Source organism: Zeus faber, assembly GCF_960531495.2.
Source record: "Zeus faber genome assembly, chromosome: 14".
Taxonomy (NCBI): domain Eukaryota; kingdom Metazoa; phylum Chordata; class Actinopteri; order Zeiformes; family Zeidae; genus Zeus; species Zeus faber.
Genome location: NC_137200.1, coordinates 16466518 through 16490324, shown reverse-complemented (window position 1 = coordinate 16490324; position 23807 = coordinate 16466518). Strand labels below are relative to the sequence as shown.

The following is a 23807-nucleotide window of genomic DNA, read 5'->3' as shown; positions in this document are numbered from 1 at the left end:
AAAATAACTAAAGTTATAGGCAATAGCGATAAAGTGGTGAAAACTGTCATTGAACCAGAGAAGGAATCGAACCTGCAAGGACAATGGACAGCTCTGCAGGCTGCAGCCTTTTGCCATGCAGCGGCCAGGAACTTGGGAGAGTAAAATATATTAAATGAACTGTCATAATTTTTACTTTTTAATATTAATATTCAATGAGAAATATCATTTCTTAAGTAAAAATATATACACATTTTTTCCTGCAAAAAATTAACTTTACATTACATTTAGTCATTTAGCAGACGCTTTTATCCAAAGCGACTTACAGTTGTTCAAACACCGACGGACGCAGCCATCAGGAGCAATTAGGGGTTAAGTGTCTTGCTCAAGGACACTACAGCATGCTAGCAGGAGGAGCCTGGGATCCAACCAGCAACCTTTGGATCACTAGACCACCAGCTCTACTGCCTGAGCTACCATCCCGTAACTGTGTGGGAAGAGTATGTTTTATTATAGATGTATTCTTACTAGTTAAATGTTTTATGGTCACTGAACATAAACCTAAAAATACTAAGTAAAGGTTTTGTTTATTACGCTTATTTTTGTCAGGCATTTTTTGTCCTGTCCACTGTGTGTAAACACCTGCAGTACAAGGAAGCTTTTCCTGTGTTTCATGAAGCGTATGTGACACAGCCTTGGTCTTCAGCATCATGTTAGAGTTCTTTGGAATTTGGTGATCCTGGCCCATGAGAGATCAATAACAAATACCTTAGACATGGATGAATTTGTTAGAAGATTTGCCAAGGGGAACAGGAGACTGAGATGATAGATGGATATACTTCTAAATTGTGACAAGCTGGTGTTTTTGCAGACGATATGTATCCTTGGACCACAAAATGTACACAAATGAAACAACATTCCATTTCATAAGATTTGTTATTTACACAGATTGAAACCAAATGCAATATTTTTGTCAAAGCTTTATCTCAAATGTGTAGAAAAGTGCTAAAATGGTTGTTTCCTTACTACAGAAAGTATAGAATAACATTCTCATATATATATATATATATAAAAATAATAATAACAGCACGTTTTTACACTCAAATTGAAAGGTTTCAGTTATAAGACAAAAACCTCTGAGAAGATGGTAAACTAAAAAATATGTTTTAAACAAATATGCAGCAATTAAATCTTTCTGCCGATAGCCCCTCTGTTTTCAGAATCAGTCTAATGTAAAAAACAATCATTTCTGCAAGTTGTAATGGTAAAAAATAGGCCAGTCTTGAATTCAGACACGACAAATCTTAAGAATATCACACTGTAATTTTGAAATTGAAATGGGTGCCACTCCTAACCAGATTGGCTTGATGAGACAGTGTGGTGTACAGTGTACACAGCTTGGCCTCCCATGTGATCACTTGTTGGCACAGTCGGGGCAGAGGATGTCCCTCCCCTTGGCCACAAAGCGCTTGTTGGACAGACTGAGGGAGCATCTCTTGCAGTTGAAGCAGTATTCGTGCCACGAGCTGCCCTCATATTTGACGACGTTCACGCCTTTGCCGAATCCTGTGCAGGGGGAGACAAGGGGTCAAGATATAAAGGAGATTAGCGTACGACGGCAATGCGTCCCTCCCGTCTCTGTCTGTCCGTCTGTCTGTCTTTCACTCTGTCCCCTCCGCCTGTGTGTGTCAGTTTGTGCTTGAGCAGACCTGTGATGGGGTTGAGGCAGCCGCTGCACTTCTGAGCCACAGTGTTCTTGTAGCAGTCAACGCAGAAGGCCTGGTCCTGGTGGTTGGTGAAGCTGTTCCCTGCCAGGGGCTTGGAGCACGAGCTGCACACAAAGCAGTGGCTGTGCCAGGGCTGCTCCTGGTAGGTCACTCCTCCTGACATTATGGGCTGCGAGGAGACGAGAGGAGAGAAAAGATAGGATAAGGTAGTACTTTATTGATCCCCCCGATGGGGAAACTCCGGCGTTGCAGCAGCTCAGTGGGGAACATGGAGTGCAGAGTAAGAGTCACCGTGCGGGGAGTGGGTGAAAAGGTGTCAATTTGATATTTCCCTTGCAGTGTTCAATGGTTCTGACGCCTCTACTGTATATAAACAGCATGTTAAAAATATAAGATAAGTTGCTGAAGATAATAAAACGTTCAACTCCTTTCTTGTAACAGGGCCATGCAATATTTTGAGTCTGACGAGATTTGCACTACGTTGTTTTAAGCTTTCACTGCTGGGTCTACAGCCTGTATGTTTCAATGCATGTTGTTTCAATGCCTTGAAGGTGCTTTCTGTTAAATGCACTTTTCGTGTGTAAAGGTGTTCAGAAGATTCCCTGTGACACCTGTTTGCAGCTGACGCAGTGCTTAGCGAACTTCCTGTCGTGGCAGGGGCTGCAGTAGACGTCGCTTCCTTTGGAGAGGAAACTCTGCGATCCTATCGGTCGCTTGCAATGACAGCAGGTGAAGCATTCGTCGTGCCACGAGTTCCCCTTGTACTCCACACTCTCTGTGCCTGGGAAGAGGATGGGTAAGAGGGAAAATCTCAGTATGAACTGCCTTAACTCCTCTAAAAATAAGAAAATATTCTTTATCCCAGTCGCCTGACTTATAGAAGAAATGGTGAATGCCGTGGATTCCGTTTCCATTGACGATTTTTTTTTGTCTTGTACAGTGGTACCTTGAGTTACGAGTGCACTAACATACGAGCCGTCGTTCCGTCGATTTTTGTATCGATTTGCGAGCAAAAATTTGAGTTACGAGGAGCAAGCTTCAGGGGCCGCCGCTGGTAGGCGTGGCGAGCGAATGCAGCCCGCATCCCGCGTCTCACTCCTTCACTTCACGTGGTTACCTGAGCGTGGAAGCATCGCTTTTGTATTTTGTGCTCGCGTTTTTGTGCTTTTTGTGCAGCTATTTTGGCAATTTTTTTTCCGAAGCCATGGGAATTGGCGAGGCAGTACGAGCGTAGTACTTCTACCATATGTACCATACTGAAGCAGAAGGAGACGATAAAGGGTATTACACCAGGCAAGGACGTTAAAATAATGTCTATGCTGCGGACCGCTGTCCATGAAAAGATGGAGAATCTGCTGTTGGTGTGCAGGAGCAGCTCGCAGGAGATAGCGTGACGGAGGGTATCATCTGCGAGAAGGCAGAAGAGAAGAGAGAGCTACACATTCTCTTTTAGTGTGTTTGATTATGTTTTTATACAATATTTGTTATTTATAAATACATTTTTCTTATTTAAAAACACATAACAAAAAAAAAATTGGGGTGTTTTTTTTGGGGGCTGGAACGGATAAATGGCATTTCAATTAATTTTAATGGGGAAAATTGATTTGCTATATGAGCAGATTGAATTACGAGCTCTGTCACGGAACGCATTAAACTCGTTAGTCAAGGAACCACTGTATATGGTTAGTCTTACCAGGGGTTATGGGCTTGTAGCAGCCGTGGCAGCGCGAGGCGTCCTCTCGGGAGCAGCACTTCCCACACATGATGCGCTCGTCCTTGGTGTTGAACGGCTCCTTGGCCAGCGGCTTGTAGCACTTGGCGCAGCGGAAGCAGTCCTCGTGCCAGTAGCGGCCCTTGTGGCTGAGCTCCTGTCAGAGGAGATGGAGTGAGTGGCAGAGGACGTGTACACATGCACATGTTTAATATAAGCGATAACATAAGATAGTACTTTATTGATCCCCTATTGATAGGAGAAATTCAGGCGTTGCAGCAGATCAATGGCAAGCAAGTCTAAGCTGATATACACTAATTACACTAAATACACAATATACATTCAGAAACTCGTACTCGTAATAAACATTAATACATGTATTCTATTAATCTACCTGTTTGTTTATTTAAGTTACTTGTGAGTAAATGTATAATTCCATCGCTCAACAGACCGCTGCCATGACAATTCCGGGTTTGTTACGCTTAGTGTTTCTTTTCGGTAAGATTTCCATTTCCAGGAAATATCTTTTAAATTAACAACAAAATGTTGATTCCGTTTAAATATGTTTCTTATATTTTGCGTTGCAGAATTTAAGCAATACGTTTAAGTAGGGAGGGGCCGTTTCTTGCTTCACACTGGTGAAATTTGAAGTTTTGGCATTATCTCATGTCATATCTCAAAGGAGGGAAAACATGCACTTCCTATATTTGAATCCCGGGTGAGAGATGTTGGAGTAAGAACGCCTGGGCTAGAACAATAGACATGTCTTCATGAGAATAGACAGATATGGAAAATGAACAGCAGAAGAGTAGTCACCACACAATGCACTCTATCCAGAACCTTTCCATATATTGAAAAAACAACAACCTGTAAATAAATACAATTGTTAATTTATTCCCCAAACACAGATTTTCTCAATGAGGTTTTTCTGGTTGAAGCAAGCGGGTGAAATAGACCCTGCGCTCCTCCTACACACCTTCGATTCAACACCGATCGGCCGGTGGCATTCAGCGCAGACGTTGGCGCAGAACTTGGCGTGGCAGCGGACACACACCGGCCTGCCCTCGCTCCGGACAAACCTCTTTCCCCCAAGGTCGTCGCGACAGTAGAAGCAGTGAGCGCTGTCCGCCATGGCGCCGCCGCAGGAAGGACTCGCACCGACAGCTGAGGGAGCCACAGAGAAGGGACCAGTTTTCATAATGTGGATAAAATATTCAAGTATGTTAAAGTCTTAAAGTACAGCATTGGTAGTTAAGCTGATTGTCCTTTGCTTCGTCTGATTGAACTGTGGATTTTTCCTCTTTTTTACCACAAGACTTTAACAGTATTAAGAGATTTTAAACTCTGCAATAGGGATGGCCGATAATATATTAATAGAATATTAATCATTATTGCTTTTTAATGGTTTTGTCATGTCATTATATTAAGTCATTGTGATACCATGATATGACATATTGTAGTGTAATGATATAGTTAGTTAGTTAGAGTTAATGATATAAAAAAGTATGAACAAAAAATAATTGGAGTCACACTTACACTGTCATACGTTGCAATGTGAAACATTAGTTAGATTGCTCTACAGTACAAATGATTTTTAATTCATAAACACATATATTTGTATCAACACACGTATACAGTATATATTGTGTAGAAATTAAACTCAGTAACCAAACACTAACTGCGACCACCACAAAGGAGGGACAAGCTTGTGTAAATAGACATTTATGAGCACATGCAGGCTCATGTAGAGTGCATGGTTCACTCTGTTATCTCTATGTTCTCAGTGTTGTTCTCGATAAATTGTGATGGAGGACGGCAAAACAAAGGACAATATATCAAACCACTAATACTGTCACCCTTTACTGGCCAAAACCCACACACATTTAATTGTCAAAGTAAGTTTGCTGTTGGTACCCTGAGAAGAACATACACAGCGTTTACAATTTTACAAAATCGACGTTACAATGAGCGTTTAACTGTTACTATTCTATCAGCTGAACCATGGCAAATATCCAAACACCAGGCGTTGCCGTGGTGCAGAGAGTCTTCAAATCTTTAACTTCAAGAAGATGCAGCTGTCCAGGTGAGGTTGAGTACACAAACTGACTTTTATAACAAAGTAGCAAGAAGCCGAGCGGTACTGCAGAAAAAACGCTTTCTTCTCGTCACACACGTTTATACCTTTGTACACGCCTGTTCTTGGAGCTCCCCTTTCAAGATCCGCCTCTGGGGGATCCAGTTTCTGTTGCCCGCCAACAATATTTTCAACAGAGCTCCTATTCTTTGGCCATTAGTCTATTTTAACAGTGGCAGTAACAGTGGCCCCAGCAGCTGTCTCCTCAGCTGTCTGCCGTCACAATTAGGTTTCCCTCCATGACAATTTGAACAGAAATTTTACGAATGCAGATCTAAACGTATACCATATAGGCATGCAGATCTAAACGTATACCCTATGTTTGTATAGCGTCTCCAAACTAATATCTCTCGTAACCTGGACAGCAATAAGGACCTACAAGATGATGGATGGATGGATGGATGGATGGATGGATGGATGGATGGGTGGACAGGTGGATGGATGGACGGATGGAAGGATGGACGGATGGATGGATGGATGGATGGGTGGATGGATGGATAAATGGATGGAGGGATAGATGGATGGCTGGATGCGAGATGAAGATTAAATAACTGTACCACCGAAATTCCCAATCATGGATCTCATCATCACAGCGTCAGGATATCCTCTGGTAAATTCACTGCATGGGTGGAAGCAACTCATGAACACACTGCTTCTCACACACACACACACACACACACACACACACACACACACACACACACACACACACACACACACACACGGACTAAGCCATGTGGTGAGTTTGTTCATGCTGAATGACCATGAGGAATGCTTCTGAAACTGTTCTGGGAAGAGAGTGTGAAATCAGGGATAGATTTTTCTGGGTTTTTTTTCTTACGTCCTTTAACTGTGAGTAGTACGTGACGTGTATGTGTATGTGTGTGTGTGTGTGTGTGTGTGTGTGTGTGTGTGTGTGTGTGTGTGTGTGTAAATAGTGTACGCACGCTTGTCTGAGTGGCATGGAGGTGAAGGGCGAGTGAAAGGAATGCTGGTATGAATAATGTGGTGGGATCTGGAATGTTGAGGGCTCTTTTGACAAGAACTGGAAACGCATGTACACGCACACACACACACACAGACACACACACACACACACACACACACACACACACACACACACACACACACACACACACAACTTCCACCACTGACACGACCACTCCCTAGAAGAAAGCTATGAAAACGATAAACTAAACCATTTCCCTCCCATAGTCACCAGCAACCAACCAAGATTCACTTCATGTGTAGTTGGGTTTGGCTCGATGCTGACCCCTGGGGTGATCCCACCAGGATTTAAAAAGATGGACGTACAGCCATTAGGTGGGATTCAACCTGACGCTGAATTTTTTGGATAGATAAATAGATAGATTAGACTTTCGTCTTAGACTTTTTAGACTTTCGTCTAATCTGTCTGTCTGTCTGTCTGTCTGTCTGGATAGATAGATAGATAGATAGATAGATAGCTAGATAGATAGTCGGATGGATAGTAACCCTAACCCTATCTATCTATCTATTTATCTATCTATCTCTCTTTCTGTTATTTGACTCAGTATAGCAACTAACTTACCCCTGAAATATAAAGGGTTACAATATTAAAATAATAAGTGAAGTTTGAAGTGCTGCTCTTTCGTTTCTTGACTTTCAAGGCTCTGTCAATTTAGACCACAGCAAACGTCGGTCAGCGCCAGGTTAGTGGGTTCTTTGGACTTGTTTTTTGGACCGGATCATCTCAAACATTTTACTGCGCGGGTTTTTTCTTTTGCACTTTCCGATCTTTTGTTCAATTGTCAGGAGAGGGCTTTTTTTGAGCCGTTGGCTCAACCATGACGACTAATTACGTTTCTAACGCTAATGTAACGGCAAAAGCTTTTTTTTTCCTGAACTGGACGCTGTTGCTTCAACACCCGTCACAACAAGTGAGAGATAGACATTTATTGATATCAGAAGTGACGGTTCAGACACTTTCACGAGTCGAGCTCAAAGTGCACGAGTGCGTGTGAGGTTGTTAAAGAGGTGGGCAACATCTTCCGTCTGAGAACAGAGCGCGGGCCGATACAAGCTAGAGTCATGCGGGACGCGTCACCAACAAATGAATCGTTAGTAGCGAACAATTATTTTCAACGACTCAGAGGTCCAGAGTCATTCGGGCAAAGGAGTCGTTCGTTTGCGACTCACAGGCTGAACCGAGACTCGAATCTCGAACGTCAAGACCCGAAAGCCGCGAGTCACGGGTGACGGCGGGTGTGTCCGCTACGAACAGATAGCAATAATTGGTTTTCGATTCAGGTGGAAAAAGGTCGAAGGCATGTGCGGTAATTCACATTGAATGTGGTTGATTGACACGTCGCATTCTTTTCAAATGAATCATTTTGACGGAAATGAAATTAAACAAAATATCCATTCGCGACTCAGAGCCGAACCGACTCTTCTGACTCATTACGCCGACTGAATCGAACGAACGAAGAGGCAGAAAAATTGAGCAAATGTTTTTAGAAGGTTGCTCTAAAAGAGTGGAATCTCCAAAAAGAGACAAACTTTTTGGCAAACTTTTTCATCACTGATGCAAACAGTATATCGATCGCGTGGTTGTTTCGCAGGAAACAAATTCAAATGCAAATTGATGACGAATCACCGAAGGTTTGCTGGCTGAGCGGTCAAGCGGCGCAATCTCCTCATTTGTGTAAATATTGACAAACTGTCACCGTCGTAGGTGTGAGTAGACTGCAAATTTGTTTTTGATTTCCTCTCCTGGTTCAGGAATGAGATCATAGAATGAGGTCGTCGGTCACTCCCCTTCCCTCCCTTGTGTACTTCCTGAAGCTGGAACTACATCCTACGTCTCCATTCTCACACCCGTCGCGGTGACTGATCGCTCTGCGCGGGTGGAGGACTTTCGCACCTCATGTGGTGCCGGCGTCAACGAGACGTTATTCGATCGCCGCTGAGGCCAGAACAATGGCTGCCAGGAAACCAGCTGGAATGCACACGGCAAGAAACACAGAGGGGCGAAAGGTTGAAGTTTCACACGGACTCTGACATGCAGCTCTATTTTAGTACGTTACTTACTCTGTAAGAAGCCGTAAAAAACATTCCTCGATGGTTAAAACCACTCTGGTGTCCCTCCCAACCAAACCACTTTATGGCTTTTCCAAACCTCAATGGATGTTGTTGTTTTTGTTGTTGTTTTGTTTTTAAATGTCTTCTGAAAACTGCAATTGTCTGGATGTATGAAGGGTTATTTCTCCACCAGATGTGGAGGACAATCCAGACCCCAGCCCTGTGTGTGTGTGTGTGTGTGTGTGTGTGCGTTGTGTGCGTGCGTGCGTGTGTGCGTGTGTGTGTGTGTGTGTGTGTGTGTGTGTGTGTGTGTGTGTGTGTGTGTGTGCGTTGTGTGCGTGCGTGCGTGTGTGTGTGTGTGTGTGTGTCTGCGCACGCCTGTACAGTTGACAGGCGCTGATTTCATACTAAAAAAGATTCACATTTAACCAGTTCTTCATCTCTTTTTTCTCGCCATCAGACACTTTCACCGCGTCTCTTCCTGGCTCCCGACTGTAATTACGTTGCCTCTGGTACTCGGGTAATTACAAAGGGTTGAGTTCCTGTCCCTCCCACAAAACCTGAAGCCCCAGCAGCCGGCCACGAAAGAGCTTTATGTAAAGAAGGCATCATGACATCATCTAATGTGGCGAAGGAGGGTTTTGCACGCATTTTAGATGCGGAAAGAGAGAGAGTGAAAAGGCAGACGGTCCGGGGCGGAGAAGAGGAAGGACGAACTGAGGCCAAAGCAGAAAAGCAGAGAGTGGGGGAAAAACCCAAATAAACATGGCAAGGCAATTAAAGAACAAATGGGAGAAAGAAGGGGGTGAGAGACAGTGCACCCTGAGGAAATGCAGGAAACTGTGTGCGCGCGTGTGTGTGTGTGTGTGCGCGCGCGTGTGTGTGCGCGCGTGTGTGTGCGCGCGTCTGCCCGCGTGTGTGCCCGCGTGCGCACGTACTACGTGTGCGTGTGCAGAGTGTGCCAACTCCTGCTGACGATTTCCTGTTTCTCGGCCGAATTCCTTGGTGATAAGCTCATGCCAGCGCACATTCACATGCACCGCACCAACGCAGGACAGACAGACAGAACATGAACTCCTAACCTAATAGGCCTCATTTTATTAACGTCTTGCGCTGACCATTGTCTTAATGTGCTCGTGTCTGGGGGAGCACAGTTGTTGTCCCCCCCCCCCCCCCCCCCCCCCCCCCCATCGACTGCCGTTGCCATTCAGGATTGTTTTTTACACCACTATCAATCACCTTTTGTGGGGTTTTTTGGGGTTTTTTTTTTTCTGTAAAATCTTCATACGCATGTGGAATATGGATGTAAGAGTTATTGGCATCTGTGGGTACCCGATTTGGACGGCAGAGAAGCCTTTCGTGGGGGAATTTTACACCAGTATGGTTATTTACCGAAATCATGGCATGAGAGAAGTAAAACATGCAATGCTTTTATATCAGGGATCAATACAACATCTTTTCGTAGCCGCGATGCCATGCAAAATCATTTCTTTAAGGAAGCTCTTGTTTTGTTTTTTTTTGTTTTTTCCTCTGCCGGGACAGATCACACCGTTTAAAGAAAGTAATGCAGGCATGTTAAAACAAATAAACACTGTTACTGAGTGTGCACAGTGCACAAAGGAGACCCGCTGTTTTCATTGGCGAAGTTTAGACACATTCCAGACAAAAGCCCCGTAGCATGCAACCGATACGGGACAGATTTATGTGTTTTGGAGTGAGGTCAGCGTGTAGCAGCGCAGTGGGCTTTAAATGGCATCTGAGTGAAGCAACAGACAGTGCTGCTCCAACAGAATAACGCCTCCGAGCAATATCTTTTTCTCTATCTGTCTGTCTGTCTGTCTGTCTGTCTGTCTATCTATCTGTCTGTCTGTCTGTCTGTCTGTCTGTCTGTCTGTCCGTCTGTCCGTCTTTCTGTCCATCCGTCCGTCTTGTATTGTCTGTATTGTATCCAGAAACCACACCCAAGGCTTGTCACCACACACACACACACACACACTTACATGTGCTTGATCTTGTTCTATTTCACAACTGAGTTGGCACCAAGCAGGCACTTGCGCTTGCTCGTTGCCCGTAGTTGTTCGCGTGGTGAACCGGAGATCCTGTCCAAACACCATAATTGGAGTGCTGCATCGCCTATGAGGCATCAATTTTTTTTTTTTTTTTATTTTTTTTTTTTTTTGCGCACTCTGCAAACACTTTACAAAAGAAAAGTTCAACTCTCATTCATGGAACAAGATGAATGTCCAGCTGAGCAAAGTACTCTTTGCTGTACTCGAACAAACTCTCAAAGATCTCCCATTTTCCCTGACATACATACATCAGGAAGAGCTGTTAACCTACGACAACATGTGTCCCTCAACTTATTTCCTAACCACGTCACAAGACAAATCAAAATCCAAGCCAATGAATCGAATATTGTTGCAATTTACATTTGTTTGTGTACCCTGTCCATAATCGAAATAGTAGATTATAGACATAATTATATAATGAAGTCTTCTACCTCTTAGAACTTAATTTTGCCATTTCTAATAGCTCAAAAACTCCAACCATTACACTTAGTTATGAGTGTGTGTGTGTGTGTGTGTGTGTGTGTGTGTGTGTGTGTGTGCGTGTGTGCGTGCGTGCGTGCGCCCATGCGCGTGTGTGTGTAGTGGTGTAGTGGATGAAAAATAGCTGGACAGGAATTTTAATTGATCTTGGTGAAGCATTATTTTTTTTTGCCTCAGCAATTCCCTTCCCTCCTGGTTTGAAGAGGGGGGAAAAAAACGACTCTTAACCGAAAACAGATTTTTAGGAAAGGGCTTTCAGGAGTCAGCATATATGAGCGCAGACAGCCAACGCCCCAGAGAACAACTCTAAGACCAGTTCCTCAAACGGAACACGGAAAGGACTTAAATACACGATGGTTCCCTTTTAGCGAGTTATGGGTGTGTAACAAAAACACATCAAAGCCTGAGTAAAACTACTTACTACTGTAGGCCTAATGGACTTCAAGCGAGGGCAAGAACCTTTTTGTAGTCATACTAACTACATTGAACGCGACCCCAAAAACAATGTTGCAGTAGTTGGAAGCAAAAAGACATATTTGAAGCCACTTACCACGCCTGGGATGAAGGAAGTGCACCCTCTCTGCTCTGAAGTCGAGTTTTGGAGACTGCCCTCCTCTCCACTCCTCCTGACAGGAGGTTAGAAAACAAGACGACCAATTGGAGAGATGGAACTTGGAGCCGGCCCACCACCACGCTGGACCGTGTAATATCGTGTATAGTTCTTTCCTTTCACGAGAGGAATGGAAAGAATAAAATAGTCGTGGAACGGTGCCAGGAAGGAAGAGGAATCCAGTACTCCCACAATGGATGTATACGCATGTTGAAGATCGATAGTTAAGAGGAGAGTGATTGCTAGAGAGACATCAGTGCGTTTACATGCACTTGAATAAGCAGATAGAAAGACAGACAGACAGACAGACAGATGGACAGACAGATAGATAGATAGACAGATAGATAGATATATAGATAGATAGATAGGTAGGTAGATAGATAGAATGACTTGTCGATTGTGAAGTTGTGGAACCATATATACACATACGCATGTTGAAGATCGATATATATATATATATATATATAAACAGAATGCTTATAAATGCTTTTAGTTGCAGTGGTAACCAGGTCTCAGGACAGTTAGTTCTTTTTACTGAACAACATTATGATACAGGACAAAGGTTACAAAGATGACAGTGTCTTTTGTTGAAATGCTTGTGAACAAGAGAACGGTTGAGTGCACACAATAAAATATGACAATATACACTAAAGCTAATGATAAGCAACAAAATATTTAACCTAAAAAAATAGCAAACAAAAAAACAATTAAATTAAATTAAAATACATGTGATCCAAACAAAAATCAACCAGATTATTTCATGTAAATATATAAAATATTTTACATATATAAAAAATGAAATAAAGCTAGCTGTGAACCAGAAAGCCTAACATAAGATGGGGGGAAAAAAATAAGGTTCTAACTGCTTTTTTGTTGAGAGATGTAGAGATTGTGGACGTTTCTTCAGAATACACAGTCTATGTGTAAAATTACTTATAAAGATAAGGGACAGTCTGGGTGTAGGTCACAGGAAGAACATCTTGTATCAGGTATTTTTTTTAAATTTGTGCAAAAAAAAATGGTTTACAGCAGTTAACTTAAAAGTTTTAAAGTTTGATTTCTCAACAGGGCCACAGCCTGGGCCATACTGCTGGCGCCCCCTGGTCGACATAAGCTGCACATGCACATTTCACCAACAAGTTGGCGTTTTCAGGGTCCTCCAGCACAGAGACACAGACGACGGGAGGTTGTAAACATCAGTTTATTGTAGAGAGTGGGGCAGCTGGAATTAGTTAGAACATGTCATGACACGGGCTCATCTCTGGAGTGTGTCTGGTTATGGGGGTTTGAACCTGTTGCTCGTAAGACCAACCAACGAGCAACAGGTATGCAGCCACCCTGATCCCAATCACCTAGATCCAGATCAGTTGTGGTTGCTCACCACACTATTCCCACACCACAATACAGACATGCACGCACACATACACACACACACACACACACACACACACACACACACACACACACACACACACACACACACACACACACACACACAGAACTCAGTCATAGACTGTAGTGAACAGCAAGGCTCTTAACCTTTTTCCACAGGCAGGGTGTTCCATTTACTTAGGGCATAGATACAGAAGGCAGCCTCCCCTGCTTTAGAGCTAGTGCGAGAGATGGTTAAAAGACCACTGCCTGTGGACCTGAGAGTTCTTGCTGGTTTGTGTGTAATGAGCATTTATTTTATATACTGAGGTGCAAGGCCATTTAGAGCTTTATACACAAGTAGCAGAATCGTAAAACCAATCCTAGTTTTAACAGGAAGCCAATGTAGAGATCTAAGAACAGGTGTGAGGTGTTCAAACTTTTTTGTCCCAGTGAAATCGCGTGCAGCCGCATTTTGGATAAACTGTAGCCGCTGCACAAGTGATTTCAGGAGGCCAGTGAATAGGCCATTACAGTAGTCCAATCTACTTGTTATGAATGCATGGATACATTTTTCAGAGTCTGCTTTTGACAGGAAGCCTCTTTATTTTGAAATATTTTATCGATGGTTGAAGGCTGATTTTGTGATGTGATTGATATGGCTCTTAAAATTTAGATCGCCGTCTATGATTACATCCAGACTTCTGGCTTCATTCTTGCTCTCCAGAGACAGAGAACTGAGATGAGCTGGAACTTTTTGTCTTTTAGACTTTGCACCAAAGTAGTATTTCTGTTTTATCTTTGTTCAGTTGTAATAAGTTCTGTGACATCCAAGTATTAATATCATTAATGCACTGAGTGAGGGAGTGTATGAGGTGTAGGTCATCAGGAGATAGGGATAAGTTCAGTTGTGAATCATTTGCATAATAATGGTAATTTATTTGGTGTTTCTTTATGGTTCATGGTTCATGGTTTCATTACCTGAAAACCATGAATAGGAATGCGGTTGTATGACCCGAGTACCTTATTACATTCCCTTTCGTGTATAACTTGTTCTGGAAGGACAATAAACAAACATCCTTTTCCTTAATCCTTGTCCTTATCCATTGATGTATAATGTATGAGTGCGTGCAAATATGCGGGAGGTGTCACAGGATAGAAATGTTGGTAAAGATGGCGGATTTCTCGATTTCCCCATAGGAAATCTCTTGTGCCAGATTTTCTCTGAAAACGTTGCTCGAATCCTTTTTATTCTCATTCATTTACCAAGAAATGGTAACATTTTACTCTAAAATCACACAATTTCATACATTCATATTTTCCTGTCCAGCAAATTGCTACGCTTTCTTACCAGTTGCATTAAACTTTAACAAGAAGTTCATGATTAAGCCTTTCTGTGGATTTCTGCCTTGAAGGTAAATTCTGCAAAGTTAATGGTATGAAATGGTGGAATTAGCAGGTTTGATCCAGATTCCGACCTCTCCACGCAGTTCTGGACTATAACTATTATATCAATCCACCATTTTTGTTTCAGCCATTTAAGTGAGATATTCCAGAGTTGAAGTTCACTAACGATTCGAATGCGGTTGTGTTTTCCGTTAATATGATTGTGTTTTCTGTTAATGCGGTTGTGTTTTCTGTTAATGTGTTTGTGTTTTCTGTTGATGCATTTGTGTTTTCTACTAATGCGGTTGTGGTTTCTGTTAATTTGTTTGTGATTTCTGTTGATGCGGTTGTGTTTTCTGTTGATGCGTTTTTTTTTTCTCTTCATGTGGTTCAAACGGTACTATCGTAACAGCTGAAATGAATGTAGCTACTGTACTTGCTTATGTTTGAGAAAGTAGTCAACTGTGACTTTGAACATTTTAAGTTCCCCCATGTAGATATTTCAACGGGGATCTTTTGGCTTTGGCCCTGGCTCATAAAGAGATGGTGTAATTGCAACTGTGACTTTGAACATTTTAAGTTCCCCCAAGCCGATATTTCAACGGGGACCTTTTGGCTTTGGCCCTGGCTCATAGAGAGTTTGTGTAATTGCAATTTCTTTGCTGTCATGGTGCCTACCCCCAGTTTAAAAAAAATCTTTCTTGTAAAAGTTAAGACACACACACACACACACACACACACACACACACACACACACACACACACACACACACACACACACACACACACACACACACACACACACACACACACACACACACACACACACACACACACACACACACACACACACACACACACACACAGAGGAAGGACCAACGTGTACTGTAAACATTCCTGTGTCCATGCACAGACAAAACTTCCACAAAGGCACTGAAATCAGCCGCTCCAAGAAGGTTGGTATGAAACTGAGAAACAGAAGGGAGGAATGAAACCAATAAGGACAATGTGTCAAAGCCAAAAACAGTGCTGAAACAACAGAGGCAGAGAGAGAGAGAGAGAGAGAGAGAGAGAGAGAGAGAGAGAGAGAGAGAGAGAGAGAGGGAGGATGTGCTTTGACGTGACTGAGTAGAAGGCGGAAGAGGTCTCGTAGCCTCGGACGTAGAGGATGAGCGTCGGAGGTCGAAAGAGGACACTTTGCGTTGTGTCTGCAGCTGAAAAATGGGGTGAGTATTATTCACAGTATTAATCAAGGTGTTGGTCTGTCACTTCTCTTGTCTCTGCTTGTAAAATTTTTAATTAAGTCAGTTCAACAGTTTCTTTATCTGCAAGGTGAAGTATAAATGTGCACTTTTCAATTTTTTTGTTGCCTCTATTTTCACTTTCTGAGCCAAAGTGTTCATCTATCATTCAATTCTTGACCAAATATAAGCAATGGTGATGACATGTTTCAAGTAAATGTTCAGAAGTTTGGCCCAAGACACATTCCTCAGATCCTAAATCTTGATTGCAACCAGCTCTTGGGGTTACAGACAAAATGAGTCTGTGTTGGATTTGTTCGTCAAGGTTCCTCACGGCCTGTTCCTTCTTCTGTAAACCATCTATCGGTGATTCTCCCTTTTTTTTGGCCCTCCCCAACCTCTCGCCTTCCCGTCACCCCGTCTCCCATCTCCTCCCCAACAGCGAGAGCAGCATCTGCCAGGTGCGGGCGACGGTCATGACGTACGATGAGGGCAACAAGCGGTGGATGCCGGCCGGGTCCGACATGCCGTGCTTCAGCCGGGTCCAGATCTTCCAAAACCCCACGGCCAACACCTTCCGGGTGGTGGGCCGCAAGATGAATGCCGACCAGCAGGTCCGATCCGAATTCTCTTGAAATCGCTTTTATTTAATTTAACCTATTTTGTTATTAACGCTGCGTGACAATGTTATCAGTTGCTTTATTTTGGCATTCATACCAACTGACTGATATCTCATATCGTCTAACCCTGTCGGCCTATTTTGGTTAAAGGGGACCTATAATGAAGAACTCACTTTGTCAGTGCTTGTGCACATACATTTGGGTCTCTGATGGGTCTACTAACACGCACACTGTGAAATACGAATGTGAAATTTTTCTGCCGCGATCGTAAAACATGTGATTCAACAAGCCGTTCAGATTTGTCTCCCAACCCTACCTCACTTTGGGTCTCCTTAGAATTATATAACCGCCCCCCATCTGAGTAACTCCACCCATGGCTGGAGCGCCACCGCCAGCCGATCGGGTGGCTAAGAGCTAAGCTAAGAGCCAAGCATGGCAAGTGCTCTGTTGTTGGCTGCACAGACCAGCACAAATCTTTTAAAGGAAAGAGGAATTTATACCAGCTGTCCATGACAAAACTGCAGACGATGGAAATGTAAGTATTTAAAAAATAATTGTGTATTGACGGCAACGTTGATCCGCTCGGATCGCGCAAAGTCGGAGCAAACTTTTAAATGAGGCCCTGTAGATCTAATATGAGTGAAGATTCAACAACTGGATTGCTTGTTTCTCAAATTTCCTCAAATTTGTGGAGAAACAGATTTCGGTGGTCTGATAAGGTGAAATCTGTGAAAGTTTACGGACTTAAAACAACACAACCCAGAGTAAAGCTCAAACCCCATTGGCTCACAGAACCTGGAACTTATGCTCAAACCACACTGGCTCTGATAACTAGGGGCCTCAAGAAGAAAGCTCCACCCACTAAACAGACTGTCCTGGAACAGGATGAGTTAGGGGCATGTAATAATAGCTAGAATGCGTAACCTGAGTGGTATTTTCAGCAAAAAAGAAATTAAAAAACATCTTTTGGGTACCTCAGAGGCCATTATGGGAAGTTGTGGAAAAGGAGCCTAATGGGTCCCCTTTAAAGCGAAAGAAGGCTCTGTGCATTATTTGTATTGAACTGGCGTTAAAAACAGGAATCAAAAGTTTAAATTTAAAGCAACACGTTTGTGATAAGGTGTCTGCATTTGACAAGAAATAAAAAAACTAACCAAAAAAATTCAGCCACAATTTAACCGTCATGGCTTTCCTGCCACGGCGCTGCAGCAGCAGTGCACACACTACACCACACAGTTTTAAGAGTTTCCTCATCTCACAGTTCTTATCCGATCCCCCTCCAGCGGCTCCGGCAGGACTCGAATAAGAAGTCATTTTCTCTTTTCTACTTTATATTTACAATCATATGGTTGCAATATAAGTCAAAGATTCCACCATAAGAGGAAAAAATACAAACGTCTGTCTGCACTCCTCCACCCAATGCATTGGACTGTTTGTGTCATTTGGTTTTGTCGAGTGACTCGGGGTTCACACCTAATGTAATATGAACCTTAGACACACAGACCGAAGGGAACCCAACTGTTTCTCGCTCTGCTTTGTGTTTTGTTCTGTGCAAAGGTGGTGATCAACTGTCCCATCCTCAAGGGACTGAAGTACAATCAAGCTACGGCAAATTTCCACCAGTGGCGCGATGCCCGGCAGGTGTGGGGGCTCAGTTTTAGCAGCAAGGAAGATGGCACCCTGTTTTCCAGCTCCATGACGCATGCATTAGAGATGCTCTCTGCTGCGAGTAAATTAGGTAAACCCTCTTTCCAGACGGTAGGGTGGTTCTGTAGGGAAGTAAAACGGCCACGTACTGGTCACGTAGGCCTGGGACAGCGGACACATGACTCCGCTGTTGTTGGGCAGGATTGAAGTGTAAGCCCCAGTCATAGTACTCCATGGACTGGTTCTAGGTTCTAGGTTCTGATCCATGCCTGGCCTGGAACCTAGAACCTAGAACCTTCTTGCCATGACTTATCAGCACAAGCACTTGAATCACCATATCTATATCTATATATCAGTGAATCTTTATATTCCTGAGATTTAAAAGTATTCTGTTGTGCTTTGTAATTCTGATGATCTCCTGGTTTTATAAATCATTATAAATAGTATATAGCATATATTATATACTTCCCTTTACTTTATACTTAACCATACTTCTGTTGTGATTGCCATGGCTACTATCACTGGTTGCACTCTGTAATGCTGCTGTGATACATATTAACTATGTGGATAGATGTGTAAATATGTTTTTTTCACTTTCATTTTATAGTTCATTTTCAACCTCAAAGGCAAAGTGTTTTATTCGTCAAATGCACAGTAAACCAGACTCTTCTGAGCATTGAAATTCTTGAGACATGGCAAGCAACAACTGCATACAGTAGTAGTATAGTAGTAAAGTGTTTATCTCCTTCTTATCCCTTTCGAGTTTTTTTTGTTTTTTTTTGCTGCTGGGACACCTGAATCCCCCCACAGGGAGTACAGTTTCATCTTCTCTTATCTTCGACCGCCTCATATCATTTCCCTCAGGTCAGGCGTCTCTTCCCCCTCGGCCTCTGGACGAACCCACCTCAGAGCAGCCGGACCAGCAGAGGAGGTACAGCTTTCACACCAGGACGGGGGAGGTCACTGCTCTCATGTCCTCACTCCTGGTCATCACATCATATTTTGTCATTTTCTGTTATATATTTTTATTCTATTGCTTTATTGTTATTGACAATTTTTCTCTGGGATAACGTATTTATCTATCTATCTATCTATCTATCTATCTGTCTGTCTGTCTGTCTGTCTGTCTGTCTGTCTGTCTGTCTATCTTTCTATCTTTTCTCCCTCTTTCCAGACTGCAGGAGGTGGCAGAGCGACAGCAAGCCATCGCGCCCCCGCCCACCCCCCCTGCTCCGCCTGCTCCTCCTACCCCTCCTGCGTCCCCCGCCCCGCCTCCCGCTGCCCCCGCCCCAGCAGCAGCAACCTCCGGCGCCCTCGCCCCACCTCCACCTCCGCCACCACCCCCACCATCTGCCCCGGGGCCCCCCCCGTCGTCACTTCCTCCCGGTGGTGGCGGGAGAGGAGGAGGAGGAGGAGGAGGAGGAGGAGCACGAGGACGAGGAGGAGGAGGTGAGGGAGGGGGGGTTGGAGGAGGCGCTGGTCTGGGGGCAGCCCTGGCGGGGGTCAACCTGCGTAAAACAACCAAGGTGGGTATGAGGTGGAGCTGGACGTGAGGTGCAGCCAGGCTGGGGTTAGGGGTTAGAGTCCACTTGTTCCCCCTCGTGACAGCCAGTGTGTCTGCTTGAGGGGCCGATGACACAGAACCTGCAGGTGGTGGGTCAGTGCAGGGGACAACCTTGCACCTCTTGCCCAAGTTTTACCTCATTTCACCATTGGTATATGCAAAATTTGTAAGGAGTAAAAGTGTCTTGTTTTGCATTGCATCGCTTCTCAATCACTTCCTGGCCATTATGGCTTACTGCGTTCACAGTTTTCTATCTGTGCGATGTAGGATGAGGTTGGTGGCACGGCACCAGCACCTACAGCAAGCTCAGGAGATGGAGGCGGACCGGGACTCATGGGAGAGCTGAGCAACATCCTCGCCAGGCGGTGAGCGCCCAGGGAAAAATAATTTTGGAATCCGTGGACCACAGAAGGACCACAATACAATATTAATACCTGTTGTGGTGCTTTTTGTTTTATATTTTTAAACCAGGAGGATGGTGACGACAAAGAACGAGCCCAGAAACGTGAGTTACCATTAAGGTTTCCTGTCAACAGAAATCCATGAGAAATGTCAGCTGTAAATATAAACGATACGGCTTCTCTATAATAACATTTTCAATCAAGTTAAATGTTTTTAGCTGTATCATCAGAGTTTGTGAAGAGTTTGGTGTGTTTAAGCTGGTGATCCTGGAACTTTGCTTTGTCCGTAGGGGGACACTGTTCCCTCATCGTCAAAGATCTCAGGACGAGGTGGTGAGTTGATTCCTTCATCCAGGACATGCATCCAATACCATTAAACACCACATTCATAGAAATCATTTTCACACAGATTAAAAACTGGACGCCTCCCTGTATCATACCACACGGTAAATAAAGGACATTGTAATGCGCATTTTACTTCATTCATCTCAAGCAAGAAGGTTGCCGTTGAATTACATCCAAGATGCAGCATGCAGGCAACTTGCGCCTTGTTGCCTTTTCACATCCCCGGGGTCATTGTGAGGGAAGTCAGCCAAGAAGATATACCAAGCAAAAGACTAACTAGATAGAGTGTGATCACATGACCATGTTCTAATACTCTAATAATATATATATATTATTATTTTCATAAGAAACCCTTGGAAGGCCCAGAGAAAAATCTGCCAACACGCCAAGGTAAGACGTAACCCCGCATGCCAATAATTGTGGTCGATTTAAACTGCCTTTGAGCAAATGTAATGGACAATATCTACCTGTCTATGAATATGACAATAAGAAAAATAAATCGGCATGTTTAAAACATAGGCCCAAATCCACAATGACAAACCAGCCTGACCCTGGCGTCAGTTTGCGCAGTTCCGGTACTGCCACGCCCACCCCCTGCAGCCCTGCCTGCTCCCCAAGGTCAGTCCCTTCACTGGTGAAAAAAATGAATGTTGCTATACTGTACATTTATTTAGAGTTGACTCTCACTCTTCAACCTTCAATCCCTTGTCTCTGCATAAAATATTTTGGGAAATCGTCAGAACTATGGTAAATGGCGCTCTTAGAAGGTCTTTCCCTTCTTGAGGCTGAAAACCACTTTTCCGATTTTCTTGTTTTAGTTCTTATCTTGCCTTGGATCCATTTGTTCTCTGTCTTAAACTAAATGTGTATACTGTATGTAATTTGTATTATTTCTGTACTTGACGCCCAAAGGTGACTAAACTACTTAACTTCAGGTTAATGTTAAATTTTTCTCTCTCAGAATCAAGAGCGAGAAAAGAAATCTAGGCGGTCCAGAGGCTGATGGAGTCGCTATGGAACAACTGAAACAGGTTGGCTTCTCACTTCTATCGCAGCTGATATTCACATAACACTGGCAGCAACAATGAGGTGTCATATGATGTATCTGTTTTTTATAGTCCTATAACAGAGCTGGGTATACTTTAAAGTGATTTTAACTGAAGCGATTTTCTAAATGACAATATAAAAGCGCAAAGAATTTGTTCAAACACTAGTTACTTTGGGTCTAGAAATCTGTATAAATAAAAAATAATGTGCTCGCTATTTTACATCCCAGGAAGCTTTACTATTGAGGAAAGGGGTCATCCCTACATTCTCTCGGACCTACGATCCCTCAATCTTCCCACTTGAAATCAAAAACATGTCTTTAGAATTCTACGAGAGGAATCTCACAATATGTATCTGTATCTTAAAGTCAAAATGATTGTTTCCTCCAGAAAGCTAAACTTTTATTTGAAGGATTACAGAAGTGCGTGATGGTCATGTTCACTGCCACCTTCTAATGGTAAAGCCTGTGTGTGCTGTGCGTCTGTTTCTATGAAGGACATCCTGGAGGAAGTGAGGAAGGAGCTTCATAAAGTGAAGGAGGAAATAATCACAAGTGAGCTCCAATTTCCACCCTGTTGTGTCATTGCAGTCTAGTGTCACATTAGTTGGTTGACTGCTTGATGGATACACGGAGCTCAAGTTAACAGTGAAATGTCACCTTATTATAATTATTATTTAATTATTATTATTATTATTATTATTATTATTATTATTATTATTATTATTATTGTTGTTTATTGCTTTTTGTTAAAGTCTGATTCACACCGAAAAGGCAACTCTCCTAGCAGCACATAACATGTCAGGGAAAATGTGAGAGCTCTGTTTTTCTCCACTACAATAATTAATTTGCTCAGTTGGACATTTTCCACGAAATACCGTTTAATATTTCCTCATATAGTGTTTGCAAAGTGGGAAAAAAAATACAGACAAATTCATTTCTATAGGTGACACGGCACAAGGAGTGTTCATCCCCATAGAGGTCAGAGCCACGAGTCTGTAGTCAATAAGACCTGTGATGCATGGCTTTTTGGGGACAGGAATGATGGCAGAGGCTTTGAAACATGCTGGCACGGGTATACCCGGGTTTTTTAAATGCGGGTTAACCCACTAAAATAGGCGATTGAAGCCTTTCCCATTGCCAGGAGAAATGCCGTTCTCTTATTTTATTCCTGGTGTGCCACGTCCGACGTCTCGAACACGCTGAAAAAGTGCCGTGTCACAGTTCCGATGCGATTGGAGAAAAAAAAAATCCCCAGCTTTCGGAGACCGGCTTGGGACAGTGGCTCGGAGCCCAGTGGGGTGCGTGGGGGTTCTTCGCTCTGGTCCCCACGGAATGATACACTGATATTCCTGTGTATTAACGGTGAAAGGGGCGAAAATGAGCGCGTCGGAGCTCGAGCCAATAACCTGGAACCCGGGTGTAACCTTTCCCACTAAAGACAAATTCCGGATATTAGCGGGTGTTACCCGGTTTTTGCCGCAGTGGAAAAGGGGTATGAGGTGTAAGAAATGTCCATGACAGTTGGTCTGCACAGTGTTTCAGCGTGGCGGGGGAGACAGCATCTGGCCCAGCTGCCTTGTTGGGGTTCCTGCCCTTTGAAGAGCCTGTTAACGTCTCTCTCCTGAATAGAGAAAGAAGGTGTGATGGAGAGAGTGTGCTCAGCTTGGGTGTTTCAGGAGGGTCTCCGAGGGAGCCCCTGTTGAGGGGGGGTTGGGTGAAGGTGGTGGAGTGCTGGGGTTGATGGGAGATAGGGTCCGTGATCCAGCGTGTTCTCCTCTCTTGTCGGACGGTTAATAAATTGCTTGTATTCAGGGAGTTAGGGTATTAAATTCCCTTTGTTAAAGTCCCCAAGGACGATAACTTCGGAGACCGGGTGCTTCCTCGCCACATCCAGTATCTGGTCAGCAGGCACTCGCTGCCCCCTGCATGTCGTGCAAGTTGGCTTGGGACGTAATGTAAATACCAACCAGAGTGAAGGATGTGAAGCCTTTTATTGTCACAGGGGGAAATAAAAGGGTTTACAGTTTATGATGAAAGATGAAGTTCTGTGGTATCTAATTCTCATTCTTTTCTGTCTCCCAGCATTGATCCAGCACTTACATGGGTCCGGCGTAAACACTGAAGATAAGTGAAAGAAAAAATAAATGGATACAAAGTGATATAGAGTGATTTGTATTTTCTAACTGGATGTGTTTGTGCCTGTGGAATAAAATGAGGCCATTTTGTACCATTGTTAACAAATAAATAAAACCAACTAAGCATACAAATAAAAGTGATGTGATCTCAATAAAATATGTCTAAAGTTCATATTTTGGTGAAGTTGTATGAGCAATAGCAATAGCAATTTAAGTCAAACCACATGAAGCATGGTGTTGCGGCCCCTGACTTCACAACTCCGAGCCGAGCCGACTGGT

General features: G+C 43.4%; 2 protein-coding genes across 2 annotated transcripts; one reads left to right on the top strand and one right to left on the bottom strand.

Annotated features, from left to right (window-relative positions):
- Positions 1 to 901: 901 nt before the first annotated feature.
- On the bottom strand, positions 902 to 11819 carry LOC307239683 (four and a half LIM domains protein 1-like). Its single transcript, XM_080013198.1, has 6 exons — positions 11711 to 11819; positions 4394 to 4581; positions 3400 to 3574; positions 2318 to 2487; positions 1689 to 1875; positions 902 to 1545 (listed from the first exon to the last, which is right to left on the bottom strand). Exons 2-6 carry the CDS (start codon positions 4547 to 4549, stop codon positions 1394 to 1396), a joined length of 840 nt encoding a protein of 279 aa, XP_079869324.1. The 5' UTR covers positions 4550 to 4581; positions 11711 to 11819; the 3' UTR covers positions 902 to 1393.
- Positions 11820 to 15748: 3929 nt separating this feature from the next.
- On the top strand, positions 15749 to 23546 carry LOC307239873 (vasodilator-stimulated phosphoprotein-like; the record flags this gene model as incomplete). Its single annotated transcript, XM_080013452.1, has 14 exons — positions 15749 to 15753; positions 16211 to 16382; positions 17946 to 18126; positions 18900 to 18966; positions 19210 to 19424; positions 19527 to 19561; positions 19867 to 19964; positions 20071 to 20104; positions 20291 to 20333; positions 20693 to 20735; positions 20865 to 20963; positions 21307 to 21376; positions 21888 to 21945; positions 23476 to 23546. 14 exons carry the CDS (start codon positions 15749 to 15751, stop codon positions 23523 to 23525), a joined length of 1170 nt encoding a protein of 389 aa, XP_079869578.1. The 3' UTR covers positions 23526 to 23546.
- Positions 23547 to 23807: the final 261 nt, after the last annotated feature.